Source organism: Dicentrarchus labrax, unplaced genomic scaffold (genome assembly GCF_905237075.1).
Source record: "Dicentrarchus labrax unplaced genomic scaffold, dlabrax2021, whole genome shotgun sequence".
Lineage (NCBI taxonomy): Eukaryota > Metazoa > Chordata > Actinopteri > Moronidae > Dicentrarchus > Dicentrarchus labrax.
This window is the reverse complement of record NW_026136705.1, coordinates 15,387,758-15,406,634: the sequence shown is the minus strand read 5'-3', so window position 1 is coordinate 15,406,634 and position 18,877 is coordinate 15,387,758. Positions and strand designations below refer to the sequence as shown.

General features: G+C 40.1%; 1 protein-coding gene across 5 annotated transcripts in view; it reads left to right on the top strand.

Annotated features, from left to right (window-relative positions):
- LOC127364627 (spectrin beta chain, non-erythrocytic 1) overlaps window positions 1-18,877 on the top strand; it is a 53,658-nt gene that overhangs the window by 13,805 nt on the left and 20,976 nt on the right. For 3 of the 5 annotated variants that reach the window (XM_051402285.1, XM_051402283.1, XM_051402282.1), the window contains exons 3-5: window positions 17,826-17,977; window positions 18,208-18,381; window positions 18,680-18,771. In XM_051402285.1, coding sequence (XP_051258245.1) covers window positions 17,826-17,977; window positions 18,208-18,381; window positions 18,680-18,771 — 418 coding nt within the window. Of the gene's footprint in view, window positions 1-4,624; window positions 5,290-17,825; window positions 17,978-18,207; window positions 18,382-18,679; window positions 18,772-18,877 lie in introns of those variants that run through there. The other 2 variants (XM_051402284.1, XM_051402286.1) reach the window with 2 other exon arrangements.

Below are 18,877 nucleotides of genomic sequence, written 5' to 3'. Positions count from 1 at the left end.
TCTAAAGACTTAAATGGTACACCATCAAATGCAAGCCATAGAAACAATCAGCAAATTTCAGTAATTAGTTTGGACTCCATAAAACAAATTGATATTACTGTTAGAGCATGCTAATTATCATGCTGAGTTATGTCATATAAAATTGGCATAGTCTTACATTTCATACATTTTGATCACATTGTGTCGAAGTCCTGATTGGAAATGTTTTTTTTAATTGCATTCATTGTAGATAAGACGGTATAACTGTACATCAAACAAACATACACGTGGTGGGGTTAATCAGTAAAATATAGTATTTGTTTTAGTTTTTTTACCATTTCAGCGAGACGTAGCGGATTCAACTGACTGTGTGCAAAGCTTTCAGCTGTATAACAGCTCTAGCACAAGGCATTCTCACTTTATGTTTTTCACTCACATATATACTGACACACTCTCTTGTGTCAAGCTTTGTTGGAAGTCTGTTTGGCACCACCAGAAATTCTCCTGTGACTGTTAGCATTTTTAAGACTGCCTTTTCTGGCTCACCATGATCTAACACGACATCACATTTCTTGTATGCTTGACAGATTACTGTTTTTAGTCCATTTCTGTGGCAAATTTGTCAGGAGATGCTGTCCACTGTGGCAAGAAAACACATGTCTTGAGCAGAGAATCTTAGTGCTGACTAACTCTACCAGGCACTCAATAATACAATACAACACATCCCGTTTTTCTAATATAATTGTCTTATATTTAGGCCAATATGGTAAACCTTTGTAAAAAAAACATTTTTAAGTAGGAGTTTGATAAACCGACTACATTCAGAGACAAAATCACAGACTGACAGACAGTAAGTTGCACAAATCTAATTAGGCTCTGTAGACTGAGGAATAGTTTATTCTTCTCTGTCCCAAAAGGCACAATTCTCTCTTTATAGGGCAAGACAGAAATACTTCTAAAAGGAGGACAAAGCCAGGCGGCTGTATAGTCAATTCACCAAAGAGCTATAAGCAGTGATGAAATGAGGTGGTGAGACTAGACTTTAGGGCTAGGTGTAGTGAAAATCCTCCTAAAATTTTAATAATAATTATTTTCAACAACAATTACAAAAGTGTTTCCAGGTTTAACTTTTTTCTGGGTGTTGTGTTTTTTGTGCTGGAACCCTCTGCATCAGAACCCATGTTGGAAATGAAATGAATGAGGAGGCTGCATTGTTTTGATAGAACGCCAATGTCTGTCTGAACACAGCTTTATTCCCTACCTTACTCGCCTACCCTCGACAGTCTTGACATCCATCCAAGCTATGAAAGTGCAAGTGCACGTCAGTCTGGCCAGCCTATCCTGTTTGAGGCTCCAACTAAGGTGACCCAGGTGAAAATCCTGATGGCTCTATTAGTATTTGTAGTACATCCTGTGTGTGTGTGTGTGTGTGTGTGTGTGTGTGTGTGTGTGTGTGTGTGTGTGTGTGTGTGTGTGTGTGTGTGTGTGTGTGTGTGTGTGTGTGTGTGTGTGTGTGTGTGTGTGTGTGTGTGTGTGTGTGTGTGTGTGTGTGTGTGTGTGTGTGTGTGTGTATTTAACTACTCTATACCTTTCTGGTTTAACATTGTACAAAAAAATCTCTAATGTTAATAGTCAAAACAAGTTGCAATATCATGATAACCCAGCAGAGGGGAGCAACAGGCAGGCACCAAGACACACACAAACTCAAACACACACACATTCACACATACACTCACACTTTCTCTCTCTCTCTCTCTCTCTCTCTCTCTCTCCACACACACTCTCACACACACACACACACACACACACACACACACACACACACACACACACACACACACACACACACCCAGGAAGTCACGCACAGCAAAATGCTCTGATGATCTTTGAGTGCCGCTGTAGTCAAACTATTTCTGAAAGATAAAACCCTCATTTCACTGACAAATACAGCCCAACTCATTTCCTCATGCCAACATAAAACACACCTTGGCCTGTACTCTGGTTGTATGCACACAGAACTGTATTTAAAGATGTTCTGCATCCTGCTGTCATATAATTAGTGTGTGTGCGTGTGCGTGTGCGTGTGTGTGTGCGTGTGTGTGTGCGTGTGCGCGCTCCCATGTGAATACCTGTGATACCATCCCCGGTTGACAAGTGTGGGCTTGATGTGCACATTCTTTGACATGCTCTAGCAACCATTTCCCCCCAGGCACAGCTTCTGCCCACCTTTTACTACTTATCCCCAAATGTCAAGACCTACTGCATCCTGTAAACTGCTGCTTACTTACGCTTCTCTCTTTCACTGTGCCTTTCAATGAAAACTTTCTCTGCTTTTCTCTCTGTAATATGATCGTCTCATTTCCTGGTTCACACCTCTGACACCCTTCCAGTCTGTTGGAATCATTTCACTCAAAGTGTAACAGCAGTGGCTGCTACTTGTTTCACAGTAGTGAGCCTCCCCTGTGTTAAGATCATTGTAGTTTGCATAAATAACCGCTTATCTCCGTTCCTGTACTGTTTGAGTTGCAAGGCAAGATGGCAAGGCAAATTTGCATTTTTCTAAGCAACGCCCAGCTTCACACTAACAGTTACATGTATTTACTTGTGGAAGCTTCCATAGTAGAAAAAAGCAAGTGTCCATATTCCTTTTATTAACACTGTTATTTTTCACGTCCACATCATTATAATAGCTATGGCAAATCAAATAAATCTGGCAATACACAATCAATATACACTGTCCATGCCAATATATTTGATGTATAAATAATGAACTAAGAAACAACACAAAGGCAATATCATATCAACTGATTTTGTCACAGTTGCCACATTTGGAGATCACTCACAAGACTTGAGTGACCGTGAGCCTCTCATGAGAAATCAACCCCACTTGCTCGAGGGGGATTCCCCTTCAGAAACCAGTGTTTGGAGCATGGTCTAGCCTTCCGCCCTCCCCTGGGTCCTTAGAAGGGGTTGTGCTGTAGGAGGGTTAGATAAAATTTACATGCTCAGCAGTATATCTCTCCTTTCTCCCTCTGGCAGTTCTTACTCCCCCAGAAGCTTCTATCTTTTCCTCCTGCGTCCATTCACCACACCAGAGTATCATTAATTATCATTAGCTCAACTCCAGTTTGCTCAATGCAGTTTCTCCCACATCCTCCTTTGGCAGACTTTCAGAGTTTGTTTTCAAATTTCACAAGATTCAGAAGATAACTGTTAATCCTATCCAGTATATTTATTCATTAGTAAATGACTGATGAGTTTTGCAGGGAGGAAAATGCCATAACATAATTTGTTAAGCCAGATACCATCCTGCCATCACATCTGCCTCTCATGTTAATATATACCCAATGGGATCTTAAATTGCCATTACTGAGTTTTACCAGTTCTAAGCAGTTTTTTTCTCTGCATGTAACCATAGCATAGCCTCTGTTCCTCAGAAGGAAGTGTGTTCTCATTAGTCCAGTCCCCCTCCATAAACACCCAGTCACAGAAGGCCCGGGGCATTTGGTCCTCTAATGAAACCCATCCAGATGCTCCCTGCTCATCAAGACAAATAGAGATCAAAAAACAACCAGACCTTTAATACCATTGCCCCCTGACCAGACCAAAAAGCCATGCCCTTGTAAGAAAGGCTGTGACTTTAGCCCTTACTGTGTTTACAGTCTTAGAGGCATTTCATATCTGTACCTTTGCCTTACTGTTAATTAGCAGCTGCAACCTTCCATCAAGTTATTCAGCTTTCAAAATATATTTCTAACTTTCTTTTAATACATAGTTTCTGCTGACAATAATCTTGTTGTGTATTACACATATTTAAATAAATACTGCTTTATAATTGGTGTTCCATTATGGAGCACAGCCATGAAAGTCATGCACATAAACTTCCTTGAGAATCTCTAGTATGCACTAAAAAGGCTGTAATGAGTGTTTCTATGATATGATGGTCCTTTGTTCAGTGATGGAGGAAAATAATTATTTAGCAAATCCCAGCAAGTCTATTTTCCTCCACTGTTTGCAAATAATCACACAATTTGACAGTGGAAACCCTCCTGAACATATTAAACATAAAAAAAGACATTAAGACCACTGAGTCTATGCACTCAAGAAGTGCAAGACATCATTTCTATATTTGTCCCTAATCTAGTAAGACATCAAATGTGTTACAGAATAGTTATATAATTTTTTAGACATGTAATGACTCAAATCCACCTCCACCCCTGCCTAACCATCTGCCTGACATACAGACACAAGTTCACAATTTCAAATCTTGTTCAGGCAGGAAAGAGCTTGTTGTGTTGCTACAACTGACTCAACAGCTTCCTTCCTGTCTTAACGCCTTATCATAAGGCGGACTCGTGAACAGAAAAAGGGAGATCAAATCTTGTCATAGAGAGTGATAGAACCACACAGCGACAGGATAAGAGGACTCAATGTGATGGGGACTTTGGTGATATACCTTCTTGGCAGGCCACACCCCGGTGCTCCTTGGAATTAAGGTGGAGTTAAATAATCCGCCTCAAGCTACACTGAGCAAAGAACTCTAATGGTTTAGTCCACCTACACCTCCTCCCTCCCCTCATCCTTCCACCATGTTCTTCTTTGTGCTCCTCCCTCAAACACACCTTATGCAAATGGCACAATTTTCAGACCGCACAGCAGGCTTTGTTTACACAGCTATCTGACTGTGGCCAGTTAGCCTGCTCTGCTGTGCTGTGCTCCAGCAAATGAGTGTTTGAGTTTGGAGGGAAGGAGTAGCCAGTGTTTCTTTGCTAGAACCACGAGGGAGTGCAACCAAAAGTTTTTACTTCGCTCAGAGGCCTCAAGTGTGGTGAAATTCTTCACAGGAGGAGGTGAAACAAGAGAACATTTTGTTCTTCAGTGTTGTTTGAAATGATTCTTTGAAAAAATCTTCCACCCATGCACTGACTGCTGGGTTTTTTTTGGACAACGTGGGACATACAGTAGATGAAGAAAAGAACAGGCGGCAACTCTTTCAAGCTTGTGTTGTGCCTTACTGAGGCACCGCATTGAGGGAATCTAGAAGAGGAGGACAAACCAGGGCATTTTGGATATACAAAACTTTTATCTTCTGGATTTGATACATTTTTAGGGGGAAAGGTTGCCTCTGCTGTGCTATGCAGGAGAACTCTCATTCATTCTGTATCTGAGAGGAATATTTAGGAGACAGATCCAGAAAGAAGGCCATGGATTGGGATCAGAGGGACCGAGAGCCCTGCTTGTCCCCAGCAGCATTTGTTAATCAGGTGCAATACTCTAATATCCTGGAGGGACGGTTCAAACAGCTGCAAGGTAAGACCTGTTGATTTGGTTGAAAGAGAAATTCCATCCAGTTTGGGAATTTGTATACCTTTTATCCAATGGTTTGTTGGGTAAAAATATATTGGCTTCGGTTAACTAAACCAGTATATTTGAATACAGTTGTAATATCTCTCCCTCTAGTTGTTGCGTGGCTTATGGAAGCCGTTGTTAATGTTGAAAGCTATTGATAAAATTGTTCCCGAGTGAAATGTAGTTCCCCTCAATGTTTACCCTGTTATCTGTTGAAATGGGAAATATTAAGTAGAATTTTACTTTTTGGCCAGTGTTCTAGTGGTAGTCCTACAACAGATGCTTTGGTTTATAAATTAGTCCCCAAATAGCTCAGCGTTTTCCTGGCATAAGTGATTACCTAAGAGAAGTTGAAGAGACTTCCAATTTGGTACTATTGTAGAGCTTAATGTGGAGAGAGTCGAGGAGAGTCATGGTAGACACACAGTAGGCTTGAGCTCAGCTCTAAAGCAGGCAGGCAGTCTGGCACCTGATCACTGGGCCACCTGTCCTTATCTTATTACAATGCACGGCTCTGTCTCTGGCTAAAGCCTGTGAGGTCTGCGAGGTCCTGCAAACAAAAATCACAGAGACCATTGGTTGTGACATAGGATTTAGGAAATGATGTTGTAACTAAAGTGCAACCCCCACCCCCAAAACTTAAATGATTAATTTTAAGGGAATCCTGTAACTCCCAAAAGTTGTCCGTTTTTTAACTAGCATCTGTAAATGATTGTGTGAAATGGCAGTAAAAATATTTTTTTAATAAAACATTTCCTTTGTTGTGTTTTTGTTTGATCACCACGTGTATCTTTTAGAATTATTGTATCCTGTGGCCTCTTCCTGTGAGCTTTAGACACCATAGTCACAGACCACAAGATAAAGTATTTGCGGTAGCGGAGGGTGTATGTGCTATAGTGTATGCAACTGGCATGTCGGTCAGTGGTGTGCCTGAAGATCAGTGTTTTTGTAGCTTCCAGTCCCTCCTTGGTTCCTGTCTGGAATTAAGAGCTGTTTTAGAGTTTACTTGAGGGGCACTCTACTCTCTCAGCATGTTTGACAGTCTTGTAGTGGACCAACAATATTTTACCTCCCATACTAAGTCTTAACATCTTCAATTTAACAGTGTCTTCATTGACACTGAGGAAGGGATTAATCTGCTGATGGCACCTATATGTATGTATGTATGTATAAGTGTTGCCTGAATGTAAAAAATGTCTTCACCTCCACACTGACAGCACCAATGCTCTCGACTCGAGATAAGACCCACAGACGAGATGGTATCTTTTACTCTAAAGAACATACAAGATTTACAACATTGTCAGATCCAACCATGCAGCCACACGCACAAAGAAGCTAAGGATTTACAGACAAGAAAACTTTTAACTCACAGTGTAATCTTCAGGGTCAGAGATCAGTCACCAAAATTGCGCTGACATGATTTATTCGCACTTCCCTACAACGAGAATATTGTGAAATTAATTCAAACCAGAACTCTGTTTATGAATATAAAGAAAGGGGAATGAAGATAACACAAACACATCTATGTATCACATTCTACTCCTTATGTTCTGATTTTGCTCATCTCTGTGTATATATTCTGGATGGAGTTTGCTGTAAATATATTCACTTGTGCACATACTGAGACACACAAATACAATCTTGGCAACAACCACTTGTATTTCCAGTTTGACTAGCCTTGAGGCTCATTCCTTGTGTCACTCCCTCCCTTCCTGGGTTATAGCATAATGTCTGCTGGAATGATGAAGATGTGCACATGCATAGTTTTGGTGTCATTACACCACCACTAAACACTAATGGAAGCGTTCCCATATATGCATACAAAAAATATATTCAATTTGCATTCATATGAAATAATATTACTTTCTTACGTGCCTCTCTGTGGTTAAAACTTTTCTTTTTGACCTCAACCAACCATACAACTGATTTTCATGTAAATATTTGAACAGCTTAACAAAAGAACGTACAGAGAAATTAAAAACCAACATATCTGAATAATTTGTAGTGGCTGAAAAAAAACAGCAATTAAAGCTGTTAACATCTGGCATCATCTGACTCAGTGGTAAATGATATCTAACAGTAAAGACTACACTGAGTCACTAAATAACTATGGCCAAGGGAGACAGGTTTAATGAAACACTGGGCCACATGGTTAAATTGAAGTGCGAGGGGAAAAAAAAACAACCTTCATCTGCCATGGAACAGCCTTTATTGACAGATGGAGGGACAGTTGCTGTTTTGTTTAATAGCTTTTTTTTTTTTTGGTTCACCCTCACATCATACCCATTAAATCATGAATCACCTGTTAAGAGTATATACAGCGTATTTCGAACCCTGACGTTCTCTTGTACTGTGCACATTATATGATGCAATCTTACTGTCTTACTGTGTCTCTTATGCATAAAATGCAATGGTGAGATGCTGTGTGAAAGTTCATGTTGCCTTATACATCCAGTTATTGATCTTGGAGCCAAGATAAATACATTGCAGGGCCCTGTTCATAGATAAATACAGTGTGTTAGGTTAGACTTCAGGGTCGTGGTCCAAAGGGTCACTGTTCTAGCTACCTAAACTGTCAACTGCTGTGGACTTTAGTTTGCCCTGTCACTCAGCAGGTATTAGCAGTGTGGCTTTATTCAAATAGACAGTAGTTTGACACAGCCAGAATTGTATTTATTCCTTTATTTTTTGCCTTCAGAACACACTTCCCATCACAGAAAAAGTAAAAAGATGTTTAAAGTCTTAAGCTTGGGTGTTATTTTTCACTGAATTGACTGATTTTACAGTGTAGTATCTAGTTGTGTCAATCTACCTGTACAATCTTTTTTTCCTCAGGTAAATTAGTTCTGACAGTTTGGTTTGTAAAGTCAAATCTCAGCAAATACTTGAGTAAGGCTAGGTGGTTTTTGTTAGAAACATTTGTGTTCTTATACTTTATTTAAGCATTTGAAATGAAACAGGAAGAGAGCAATGTCTCCTTTGGGGTCAAGTTTCAAGTCTTGTAGCACACTATGAATTGAATGTGTAACTTAATATTTCTAACACTCTTAGTGAAAGCTCTGACTCTATTGCCCTCTAGCTCTAACTCAGAGTCACATTACCTTGGTGAGGGTTCACCATACGTACACACACACGGACACACACACACACACACACAAAATGCCTTTTTGTTTGAACAGTTTTACTAATATTGACAATTTCCTACTTGGAGGGCTAACAACAAAGTGTAGTTTTGGAGGCGTTAGGACAATTATTGTCTTGTTGACATTTCACACCCTCTTTCTATCCAGATGTTATGGCTGAGAGGTGCCTGTTTCTGTCTCATTTCTCATGGGATTGGCCTTGGCCAGTCCTCCCCCCCTATCTTCCCCATTATCAGCTACAGCTGCAGATGGCACAGAGGTACATGACCTGAAGGTTATGTTCAGTGCCTTCACTCCCTTCACAAACGGAAAGACGATAGTACTGTAAGACAAGAATCCATTTTATTCACCCTTTGTTTATTATTGTATGAACAAATCCGTTAGAGTTGCACAAAACACATTGCCTTTCTATAGTTGTAACCTCAACTGTTAAAAGTGTAAAAATAACTCATGCCACATGTGGCAAGGAAGCAGTTTTACCACAGCCTTATTTTCAAAGTCAAGAGCAAAGGAAGGGCAGTTCTGCTTTTGCAGGAACAGAAATGTCAAAGCATGTGCATCTGCATATGCCATCTTACTCACTTTGTTTTGCCCACACATTACTTGTTCACAGTTGCATTCGATTTGGGTGATACGCAGATACGCCTACTACAACTTACAAGAAATGTAACATCAATGGGTACAACTGAGGGTAAATTACAGAAATATATAAGGCAGGAGTTAAATATTATTTTCACTCAATACAACATTCTGTAGCTATTTACCCCCCCCAGATGGTTTGTCCTTATTGCTATTATGGCTCATGGCCTATATAAGCACCACAGTCATAGTGAGTTCTCAGCTCAAACCACCCACTGGTAACAATAAAGAATGATAACCAACGACCACAAAGTTGAAAGCTGCTTTTTACTATCTGAGTTGTTGTTTTTTTGACACTACTGTATGTGATGAATACTTCATGAAAACAAATAACAGAGTAAAATTCAAGATGTCCAGGTATTCCTTTTAATGAATGCCTTGGGTTTACCCTTTAATCTCAGATAACAAAACAGTTGTAACAGTTGTATTTGGAACAATTAAGCTAATTATAGGCCAATTCTTCTTCTGATTGCAGCATTACAACCAACTAACGCATGTGTCCTTCTGTGTATGTTCGTGGATAAAAATCAAGTGTAAACCTCAAAATATTTGTCTCTCAGGAAGACGATGCATATTTGTGTATTTTGTATTGCCACTTCGTATTTTTGGCATCCACCAAATTAATTTTCTTTTTGGGTGAATTAGAGGTAAACTTTTTTTTTTATTAAGTATCTTTTTTGGCTTTTATTTGATAGTACAGCTGAAGACAGACAGGAAAGGGGGGCAGAGAGAGAGAGGGGATGATACGCAACAAAGGGCCGCAGGTCGGATTCAAACCCTGGGCCGCTGCAGCAAAGACTCAGCCTCGTTACATGGGTCGCCAGCTCTACCCACTGAGCTAGCCGGGCACCCGAATTAGAGGTGAACTTAAACTTTGATTGAGGGATCTACATTTTGTACAATAAAAATGTTTTATCCATCAAAGAATAGGATATTTCTTATCTTTAATATATTGGATGGATCCTAATGGAAAGATACTAGGTTATACCTTTTTCTAGATTTACCAAAAAAAATAAAAAATTATTAAACATGTCAAATATTAAATGTCAAACCAAAATGTTGATATAAGTGCATACATGCTGTGCACATACTTCCTAACTCTTACATTCACACCTATCACAATGTGGTTTTCTGTTCACTTAAATTATGTACACCACTCTTGGCTCAATTGACATTCTGAATTTACAATAAAAACATGTAATACAACAATTCTATACTTGCAATATATGTCTAGCATTATCACATATTTAATTGTTTCACCTAAATAAGAGCAGAGCTGAAAGCAAGAGAAAAGTCAGACTCCCACTGATGGGCTTTCTCTGTACCCTTTGGCACAATACCATCATCATTAAAGCAGATTAAAGCAGACAGATTGACGGAAGTAGTTTACTCATTCTTTCTGAGGACGGGGTGACCAGAGGCACTTATTATGCAAGATCAGGGTGGGTGAGGGACAGGATATCAAGAGTTTGTGAAGTCAAGGGCGTTTCAACCCAACTAGAAAGGGAACCAGCAATGGCTAGGGAGGGGCATGACCTGGGAAGGAGATGAAACAAGATGACGTTGTTAGCAGCTCTTAATGATAAACAGCCTGGGCTGAGGCCAGAACCATTGCTCATTCTATTGCTCCTCTGAAAGCTTCTTACATATTTGGGAGTCAGGAAATAATCACAAGACGGTTATTTCAGCATGTTTTACAGTAAATGGTCAGGGAAATGAAAAGTGTGAAAAATCTGCAGTATGCATTGTAGCGATTGAAATTAAGGATGTTCTGTTGTCCCGGGGACAATCAAAATAGCGTCTGGGACAATTCAGGGACAGTGGAGAAATGTACATATGCACATTTGAGCTTCTCTCTTTTTCTCTCCTGATCTCTGGATTAGGGTGTTCCTATAGCTTGTAATTATGTAAATAGTTCATTTGACCTTCTCTCACTCTTTCTCATTGGATCTCTGGATTAGTGTGTTCTTATAGCTTATATGTAAATAGTCCTTAGTTTTTTTTTTGAGCTGGTAAATATTTGGATAGTTTGTTTGATCTTCTCCCTCCCTTTGTAGATTTAAAGAAAAAACCTGTTTTCTACTTCTCAATGTCCCTGTAGTGAGTTTGTGATTATCTGGGTAAATAATAATAATAATGTTGCACTACAATTAGCAGTGTTGTATTTATTGATTAAACTGTTAGAAATAACATGTGAAACCAAGCTGATCAACTCTATTTATTGTGTTCAGTTAAGGGCGATGGTTAAGTCTGGGATAGATGAAAGTAGAATTTGGGACAAACAAAGTTAATTTCAAGCCCTGCTGCATTTGCTATTGTGTGAAGTGCTTACTATGGTAAGCTATTTAAGCACGGAGTCACTCTTTGTCCTCTATGCTGAAGTGATGCCACTGATGTGCAGTCTCATGCAACACAGCGGGGGATGCAGAATTCACTGAGAAGGCAGTGAGCAACATAGGAAATTTACCTTCAATTTGGAAAGTCAGAATGAAGTCTGTCTCTATTTCATCACCACAAGTGCTTATTTTTGTCTCCGGATGGACAATGGACAAGCAGATGATTTTGTCAGTGTGGGGTGGGAGGGGTCTACAGGTTATTTCTAGGTTAACTAAATCGAGCACAGTGGTCTCTACCTGGTAGCTGCTAGGTGCTAATCAGTTACATAATGTTGCCAAGAAAATTAAGTGATGCAGTTGTACTTTTTTTACACATAGCAATATTGTTACCTTCAGGTGATGTGTATCAAGTGATTTTACAATAAAGCAGAAACATCTGGACACCCCAGCAGAGCAAAACAGGCTTCCGCACAACAGCAAAGCTACAAAGCTAACGCAGTATAAAGCGATACAGCTCTAGAAAAAGCAATATGTGAATAATGGTGCTGGCATCCAGCCTTCTACTGTTATTTAGTTGGTTTCAAATGAGGATTAATATTCACATAGTTTCTCTTGACTGTCCCTCAACAGGGCTCCAGACTAAGGGCGCCTAACTTTTCTTTTTAGGTGCACCAGCACAAATTGTAGGTGCACCCAAATTTTTCATTGCGTCACCTTTAACGCCATAAGGTCACCTTTTTATCGCTCTCCATAACTTTCATATAATGTTTTAAACAAGAATAAGGTGTAGAGAAATGCTTGTCTTTATTTGAAGCACAATTATATATAAAAAGAAAAATAAAGTGTTTAAAGTGCTTCACTGAGCTGAAATTGAACATTTCAAACTAAAACACTAAGCAAAATAAAACATTTCCAAATAAAAGTTTGATACGAAACATTGTTGACCCGCTCACGAATGCACTATCTCCGGCCACATTCTGACCGCACTCCTGACAGTACACGCAGTGCATTGCGTTACGTCCTTTGTTGTACCTCAGCCAGGGAAATTGTTTCAGCCAGTCCTGTCTGAAGGAATATATTTTGACCTTTTTAATTTGGGTCTCAGAGCCGGGCTCTATCCGAGACTCGGTTGTCTCCTCCTCTGGTTCCGAGTCTGATGCTGTCGCCGAAGGACCAGGGCTCGGCAATTTTTAAACACACACAACTTAGCGTTGTGAACAGGACCACAGCTAATCAGAGGCAAAGACCTGTCCGAGCTCTGTCTCTTATTGGTTTAGAACACGATATGATCCTACCATGAGTGTTTGAGTTCGGTCACAGGAGAACACAGAGAGATGATGCCCTTGCGAAATAAATTTATGTTTTCACCCGGGCAGTGTCAGGTGCACCAGTGCGACCTAGAAAAATTATTAGTCTCACTCTTAAAAATTTTGGTCGCACTTTGGAGCCCTGCCTCAACATTAGAACATTGATCAACATTGAATCTTCCAGCCTGAGGCAGTTGACAGTTGGCAGCATGTTAAAACAAAGTTAAGCAGGCTAAACAACACACTTAACACTAAAACAACATAAAACATTGAACTTACAGCTTCCAAGTTTGAAGTCGGGTCACAGACAGCTGGTTAACGATCTATCATTGCGCTTGAAGCTTCTTTACTTGCCCGTTATTAGCCCTCTTTACTCCGCAGCCGTCTGGAGTAAAATGCACACGCACATTGCCATCAACTTTATCCCCTAACTTTCTATACTCTGAGGCTCGGGGCCTTAAACTGCACATTATGTTCTGATGCATAGATTTGATGTTTCCCTTTATAGATGTGCGTGAACCTTGGCCCACCAATTCCTTTTGTGTCTGCCATTTTATCACCAAACATGATCCTAATCACAATGAACCACACGGACAGGATTAAGTCTGGCAGCATATTTGCTCAGATTACCTGCATATAATCATCGTTATCAACAGTGCACAAGTTTGTTTGGGGTTAAATAGGAAAGCAACAGCGAGCTAAATCCCCCCGGTACATTCAACAGTAGAGAGGGAACTGGCTGAGCCACTCCACTCCCCCGCCCTGACATATACTTAAAGCTTACCACCAGAGACAAACATGTTCAAATTGACTGGACATGCCCAAATATGCGTTTGAAACACTCAATGATACCTGTAACCACTAGTTCTGATCTGCCATTAGTAAACAATAGAGAAAAACATGACATAAAAAATTCTGATTACTTGTTTTGTCCTCTCTTACACACATATAGGCTCAAGAAGGACAGGTAGAGCTCCAGGATAGTGAGGGGAGTTTTAAAACGGTACAGAATGCTCACTTCTGTAAAAACATTTTACTAAGAATATATTGAATTCTCATCCCAGAGGGCTAGTGATTTGGTGCTAGAGAGTTTTAATGATAGAAAAAAATATATCTCAGAAAAATGAAGCTGTTGATTGAATCCACATTAGACATAGAGGGTATTTGCTAGGATCCATTTATCCTCCTGAGACCCGAGCTATTTGGGAGTATTGTCTTTGAATAATTAGTAGTTTTCACAAAAGATGATGTCCCCATATGAGGACGCAGGGTCCGGGAGGCTAATATTCAGAGCAGACAACATCATCATAACATAGGTATATAGGTATTTTATCAGTTTATTACTTTGAATTGTCCATGTTTCAAGGCAGGTGTGCATAGTCACTTTAGTGGGATTTGTTTGTCAAAAAAGCTAACATTGCTAAGATAATGTAAGCCTTAGTAAGAGTAACTAATAATTACATGGCTTGCGTTCTAAAGCTCATATTTTCCCACTCTGCTCTCTTGTCCTGTGTAATTGCGTAACAATGCTGGCAGGCTCTGCAGGTATTTTGTGTGACGTGTGACTTAAGACATCTGACAACATGGAGTAAACAAAGTCGCAGTTTCTTTGATCTTTTCTCACCTTCAACCATCAGGAGACGCTTTAAAAAATACACACTCTCTGTTGCGGACGCTAAGCATTCTTACAGGTCAGTTAACATGATTAAACTATTTAGATATGTGTGTACAAACATTACAGTTGACATGTTCTCCCATGCACTAACAAAAGAATCCACAAATGTCACATTGTTAGAGAAAACAGCTGCACCGGTTTTGCCCTTATCTACCGTAGCCTCAATTGATGACAGGTTTGTGTTTGCTTGCCATAATGAGCAAACACGTCAGAGACTGATGTCTGTGTTTGTCTGTCTTTTGTTCTTGTTCAGTAGCCTTGTTATTACCAGTGTAGCACCAGCAGCAGTAGCAGCATTTCTTCCTAAGGACCACTGCCCACTGCCCCATTGCCTCCTCCTTAGTGCTGGGTGCTGTCACAACATGATCAAGCGTCAGGAGGAATGTAGGCTCCTGCACTGTACTTCACCTGGCACAATAATCCACATCTGCTGGCTCATTGAACAGCTTCAAATCATTTAGTGGTCTCTCTTTAATAGATGGGTTTAGCGAGACTCATTTCTGGAAAGTTGAAATGAGATAAAATCGTAAGACCTCAAAACCTCAAACAACAACCCCAAACAAACCCTAGTAAAGTATATAGAGGACCAACCAGGACTAAACTAAAGCAGGGCTGTTTGACCGATAGTAGCTGTTTGAGTGCGATGCCATGATACTCTGTTTGTCTGATATCCTTGAGTTTAGTTAAACCAGGAAGGAGCACACACCCAGGAGACGAGAGCTGATAGCTATGCTAGAAAGGCCTGTTTCTGCCTCAGCTCCAGCCCTTCAAACATGCCTGAAGACCATGACTGTAGTCAGCCCTGTCACCTGCTTTCAATTAACATATCTTTGTACAGCCACCTATCTTTAAATATTTCTCTAATAAAAACTTCCAATTATATATCTGTGCTTTGGAGATTTGAAAACCTGCATATCACTGGGCTTTTTTCATAAAACGTGTTGTTTCATGTATATGTGTACTTTAGCACCAATTACCTGTAATCTCTTTGCATTTGTCTGCATAGTTACCGTAGTCAGATGATGATCTCTCCAACATAGACCAACATATCCATCTCATTATGCTGTGTGTTTGACACATTGGTTTATCTGCTATTGAACTCTTTGTCTGTAATGCATGTGTGAAATGAATGTGCCCTCCCCAATTGTTACTATGCACTCAAGCAAGAAAAGAGTGAGGTAGGACCGGGTGAAACATAATCATCAAATGAGACTGGTGTCGTTTGTAGTTGCACACATTGAACACAATTCTTATGCTTTTCTGCAGTCTTGTGTGAGATTCGGACATTACAAGAACCAGTTATTACTTGAAAATGTTGACTTTAACTTGCATTCAAATAGGATGACATGAACTTTTAACCCAGTGAAAACAATGCCACTCATTTTCTGTTTGTTTTCTTCTATTACCACCTTCATGTGTCATTCTGCTGCCCTCAGCTCTGGTGCAGAGCATGGATAGCCAAACAACTTTATACTAAATAATATAATAATATATACAATAATGTATTGCGCTATTGGTTCTTTATTACTGGCCAGTTCACTTTGACTGATGGCACTGTCAGGGAAACAGCAACTGAAGCAAGAAAGGGCAACTCAGTTTAGTGTCATATTATCACTGAGCTAGGATTACAACAAACACGTTTTCGTGATGGTTTTTTGACCGCGTGACAATCCCAAGATTTAATTTCAAGGCTGTGCGATGGCCACAAAACCCACTGAAATGTGAGTCTTAAATCAGGTGTGGCCATCTGCAGTCGGCTGAAATTTGTGTTACACTAGCCTGGTGCTTGTGGCCTACATATGCATTCTTAGCATGTCGATGGAACATTAACAAACAATATGGAAACCTGCTTAATAAATATCACTGTACAGGGCCATTCTAGCTAAAAACAACTCCTGAATTACAGTGAGGTAAATTATAGAGGTCACAGCAGTAGGGTGAGTTTAATCATGTCTTGTCAACCTTAGCTGTGACAATCTTTTAACTTTTGTTGTATAAAATAAATAATGGATCGCTTTCAAAGGCTTTAAGGGCGGCTGTGGCTTAGAGGCAGAGCGGGTCGTTCCTTAATCAGAAGGTTGTGGGTTCGATCCCCGGCTCCTGGTGCCACATGTCGAAGTATCCCGATGCCGTGCATTGGTGTGTGAATGTGTATGAATGTTAGTTTCTGTCCGATGGACTTTGCCATCACTGTGTGAATGTGTGTGAAAGGGTGAATATGGCACGTAGTGTAAAAGCGCTTTGAGTGGTCGGAAGACTAGAACAGGTCCATTTACCATTTCAATTTGTTGTTTAAGTACATTACAAGAAAGTTTTCTGTATTGCTTATTTCTAGAAAACTTCTCTAGTAGAGGATACATACAGAGGTGTGTTATGTCATGTGCTACATTGCCCCACCCTAGAAGACTTGTGGGAAATTTCAAAATCTGTTCTTTTTTTGGCTGACAGTTAGAAGAGTGGTTAATTGCACAACATGCAGTCTTTGTCCCCCGAATTGTCCCCCTCTCACTCTTTTTGGAGTAGCTTAGTATTTATTAATCAAAGACTTAACTAACTAAACACTCAAACTACTACTCAGTCTGTGGCCATGTATAGTTTTATTTGGTAAATGATGAATATGAAAAAATGAAACTCTATTTTGTATTGTTTTAAGACATCTTCACCACCATTGTTTTTCATTTCACGATGCTGCAAGTAGGCTTTGTTTTGTTTAAGTCATTATTGCAGAGCTGCTCATATAATCTATTTTCTGTCTGAACTGCTCTGTGTGGGTTTGTGTTTGGTGCTGTGCATTAAGTACAATGCTAGAATAGTGTTTTCAAAAGGCAGACCTTATGTCCTAGAAATGAGGTCACCTTGTTAGGTGGCGGAGCAGGATTAGCTTCTTACTCCCCTGGTCCATATGTCTGAGCTGCTGTTACAGCTTAATTTATTGTGATTCTTTTTTTAGTCTGCTTCGATAAAGAAATTGAAAAAATGCCGACTAAATGTCATTGCCTTTATGTACAGTTTTGCATTGTCCCTTTTCTCTTCTACACTCACATCATTAGCCATGCATGTGGAGAGCCAACAGTAAACTTCAGTCTGAAGAGTGAAAACCTCTCGCTAAGCTGTCAATACAGTGATCCTAGAGATTTAATGGGCGTAGCTTATCTGCGAAATGAACTCCTTGGAACGAGGGCTTAAGTCCTTATAATTTAATGTCACCTGCTCTCAGATGTAATCAAAGTTGTAGTCCACATAGTTAATTGTTTTAGAGGAATATTGATTCCTTGTACATATTTATTTCCCTGACACTAAAGATATTGAGGCCAGTGGGATCTCAGTCAGCAGAGTCGATGGTAATCTTGGTGTGATGCAACTTCATCCCCTCTCTCTCCCTGTTGTGTCTTTGCAGATGAGCGTGAAGCTGTACAGAAGAAGACCTTCACCAAATGGGTGAACTCTCACCTAGGCCGAGTGACCTGTCGCATTGGTGACTTGTACACTGACCTGCGCGATGGCCGCATGCTTATCCGCCTTCTGGAAGTGCTCTCAGGAGAACAGCTGGTCAGTATCACACAGAAACCACCCTTCTCTGACCCTGGCCCTTAAGATGACCCTCATGCACCCTGCACCACACAAGAAATCATGTGCCTCATTTCTTCTTTCTTTGAGTGTGATTTACTGCTCCTCCTGCTTCCACTTGTTTTTCTTTTTCCTGTGCTCTTCGTGTGTTGTGATCACTTAAGTTCAATAATTTCAACATATGTCTTTTGTTTTTCTTCTGCTCCCCACAGCCAAAGCCCACTAAGGGCCGCATGCGTATCCACTGCCTGGAGAATGTTGATAAAGCCCTGCAGTTTCTCAAGGAGCAAAAAGTCCATCTAGAAAATATGGGCTCACACGACATTGTGGATGGGAATCACCGCCTCACCCTGGGTCTCATCTGGACCATCATCCTTCGCTTCCAGGTAACATCTAGTAGCTTTGTGGAGCTCTGCTCATTCCCCTCTTGGCATAGCTGCCACATTAAGAGCAAATTTGGCTTTGGGACTTCAGGTGTCTGCATATAACTTAGTCCATCCTCAAACTCACAAAAATTGTAATAGAGGTTGAAGCTGCTGCAGTGTGCTTCACAAGGTAAATCTTCATGAACCTAGTGTCATTACTTGTGACTTTATAATTTTAAATTTGGTTTAATGTACTAACCGATCATAGATTACATGAATAATATATGATATGTAATGAAAAGGTCTAATCTTCTAACAGATCCAAGACATCAGTGTGGAAACAGAGGACAACAAGGAGAAGAAATCAGCTAAAGACGCCCTGCTGCTTTGGTGCCAAATGAAAACTGCTGGGTGAGAAAGGAGCAGGGGAGGAGATAATGGATAATGGATAGCTTAACCACACAGGATAAACATACGTGGAAAATATATTTTACCATTTATGCTATTTGTGGTTTTA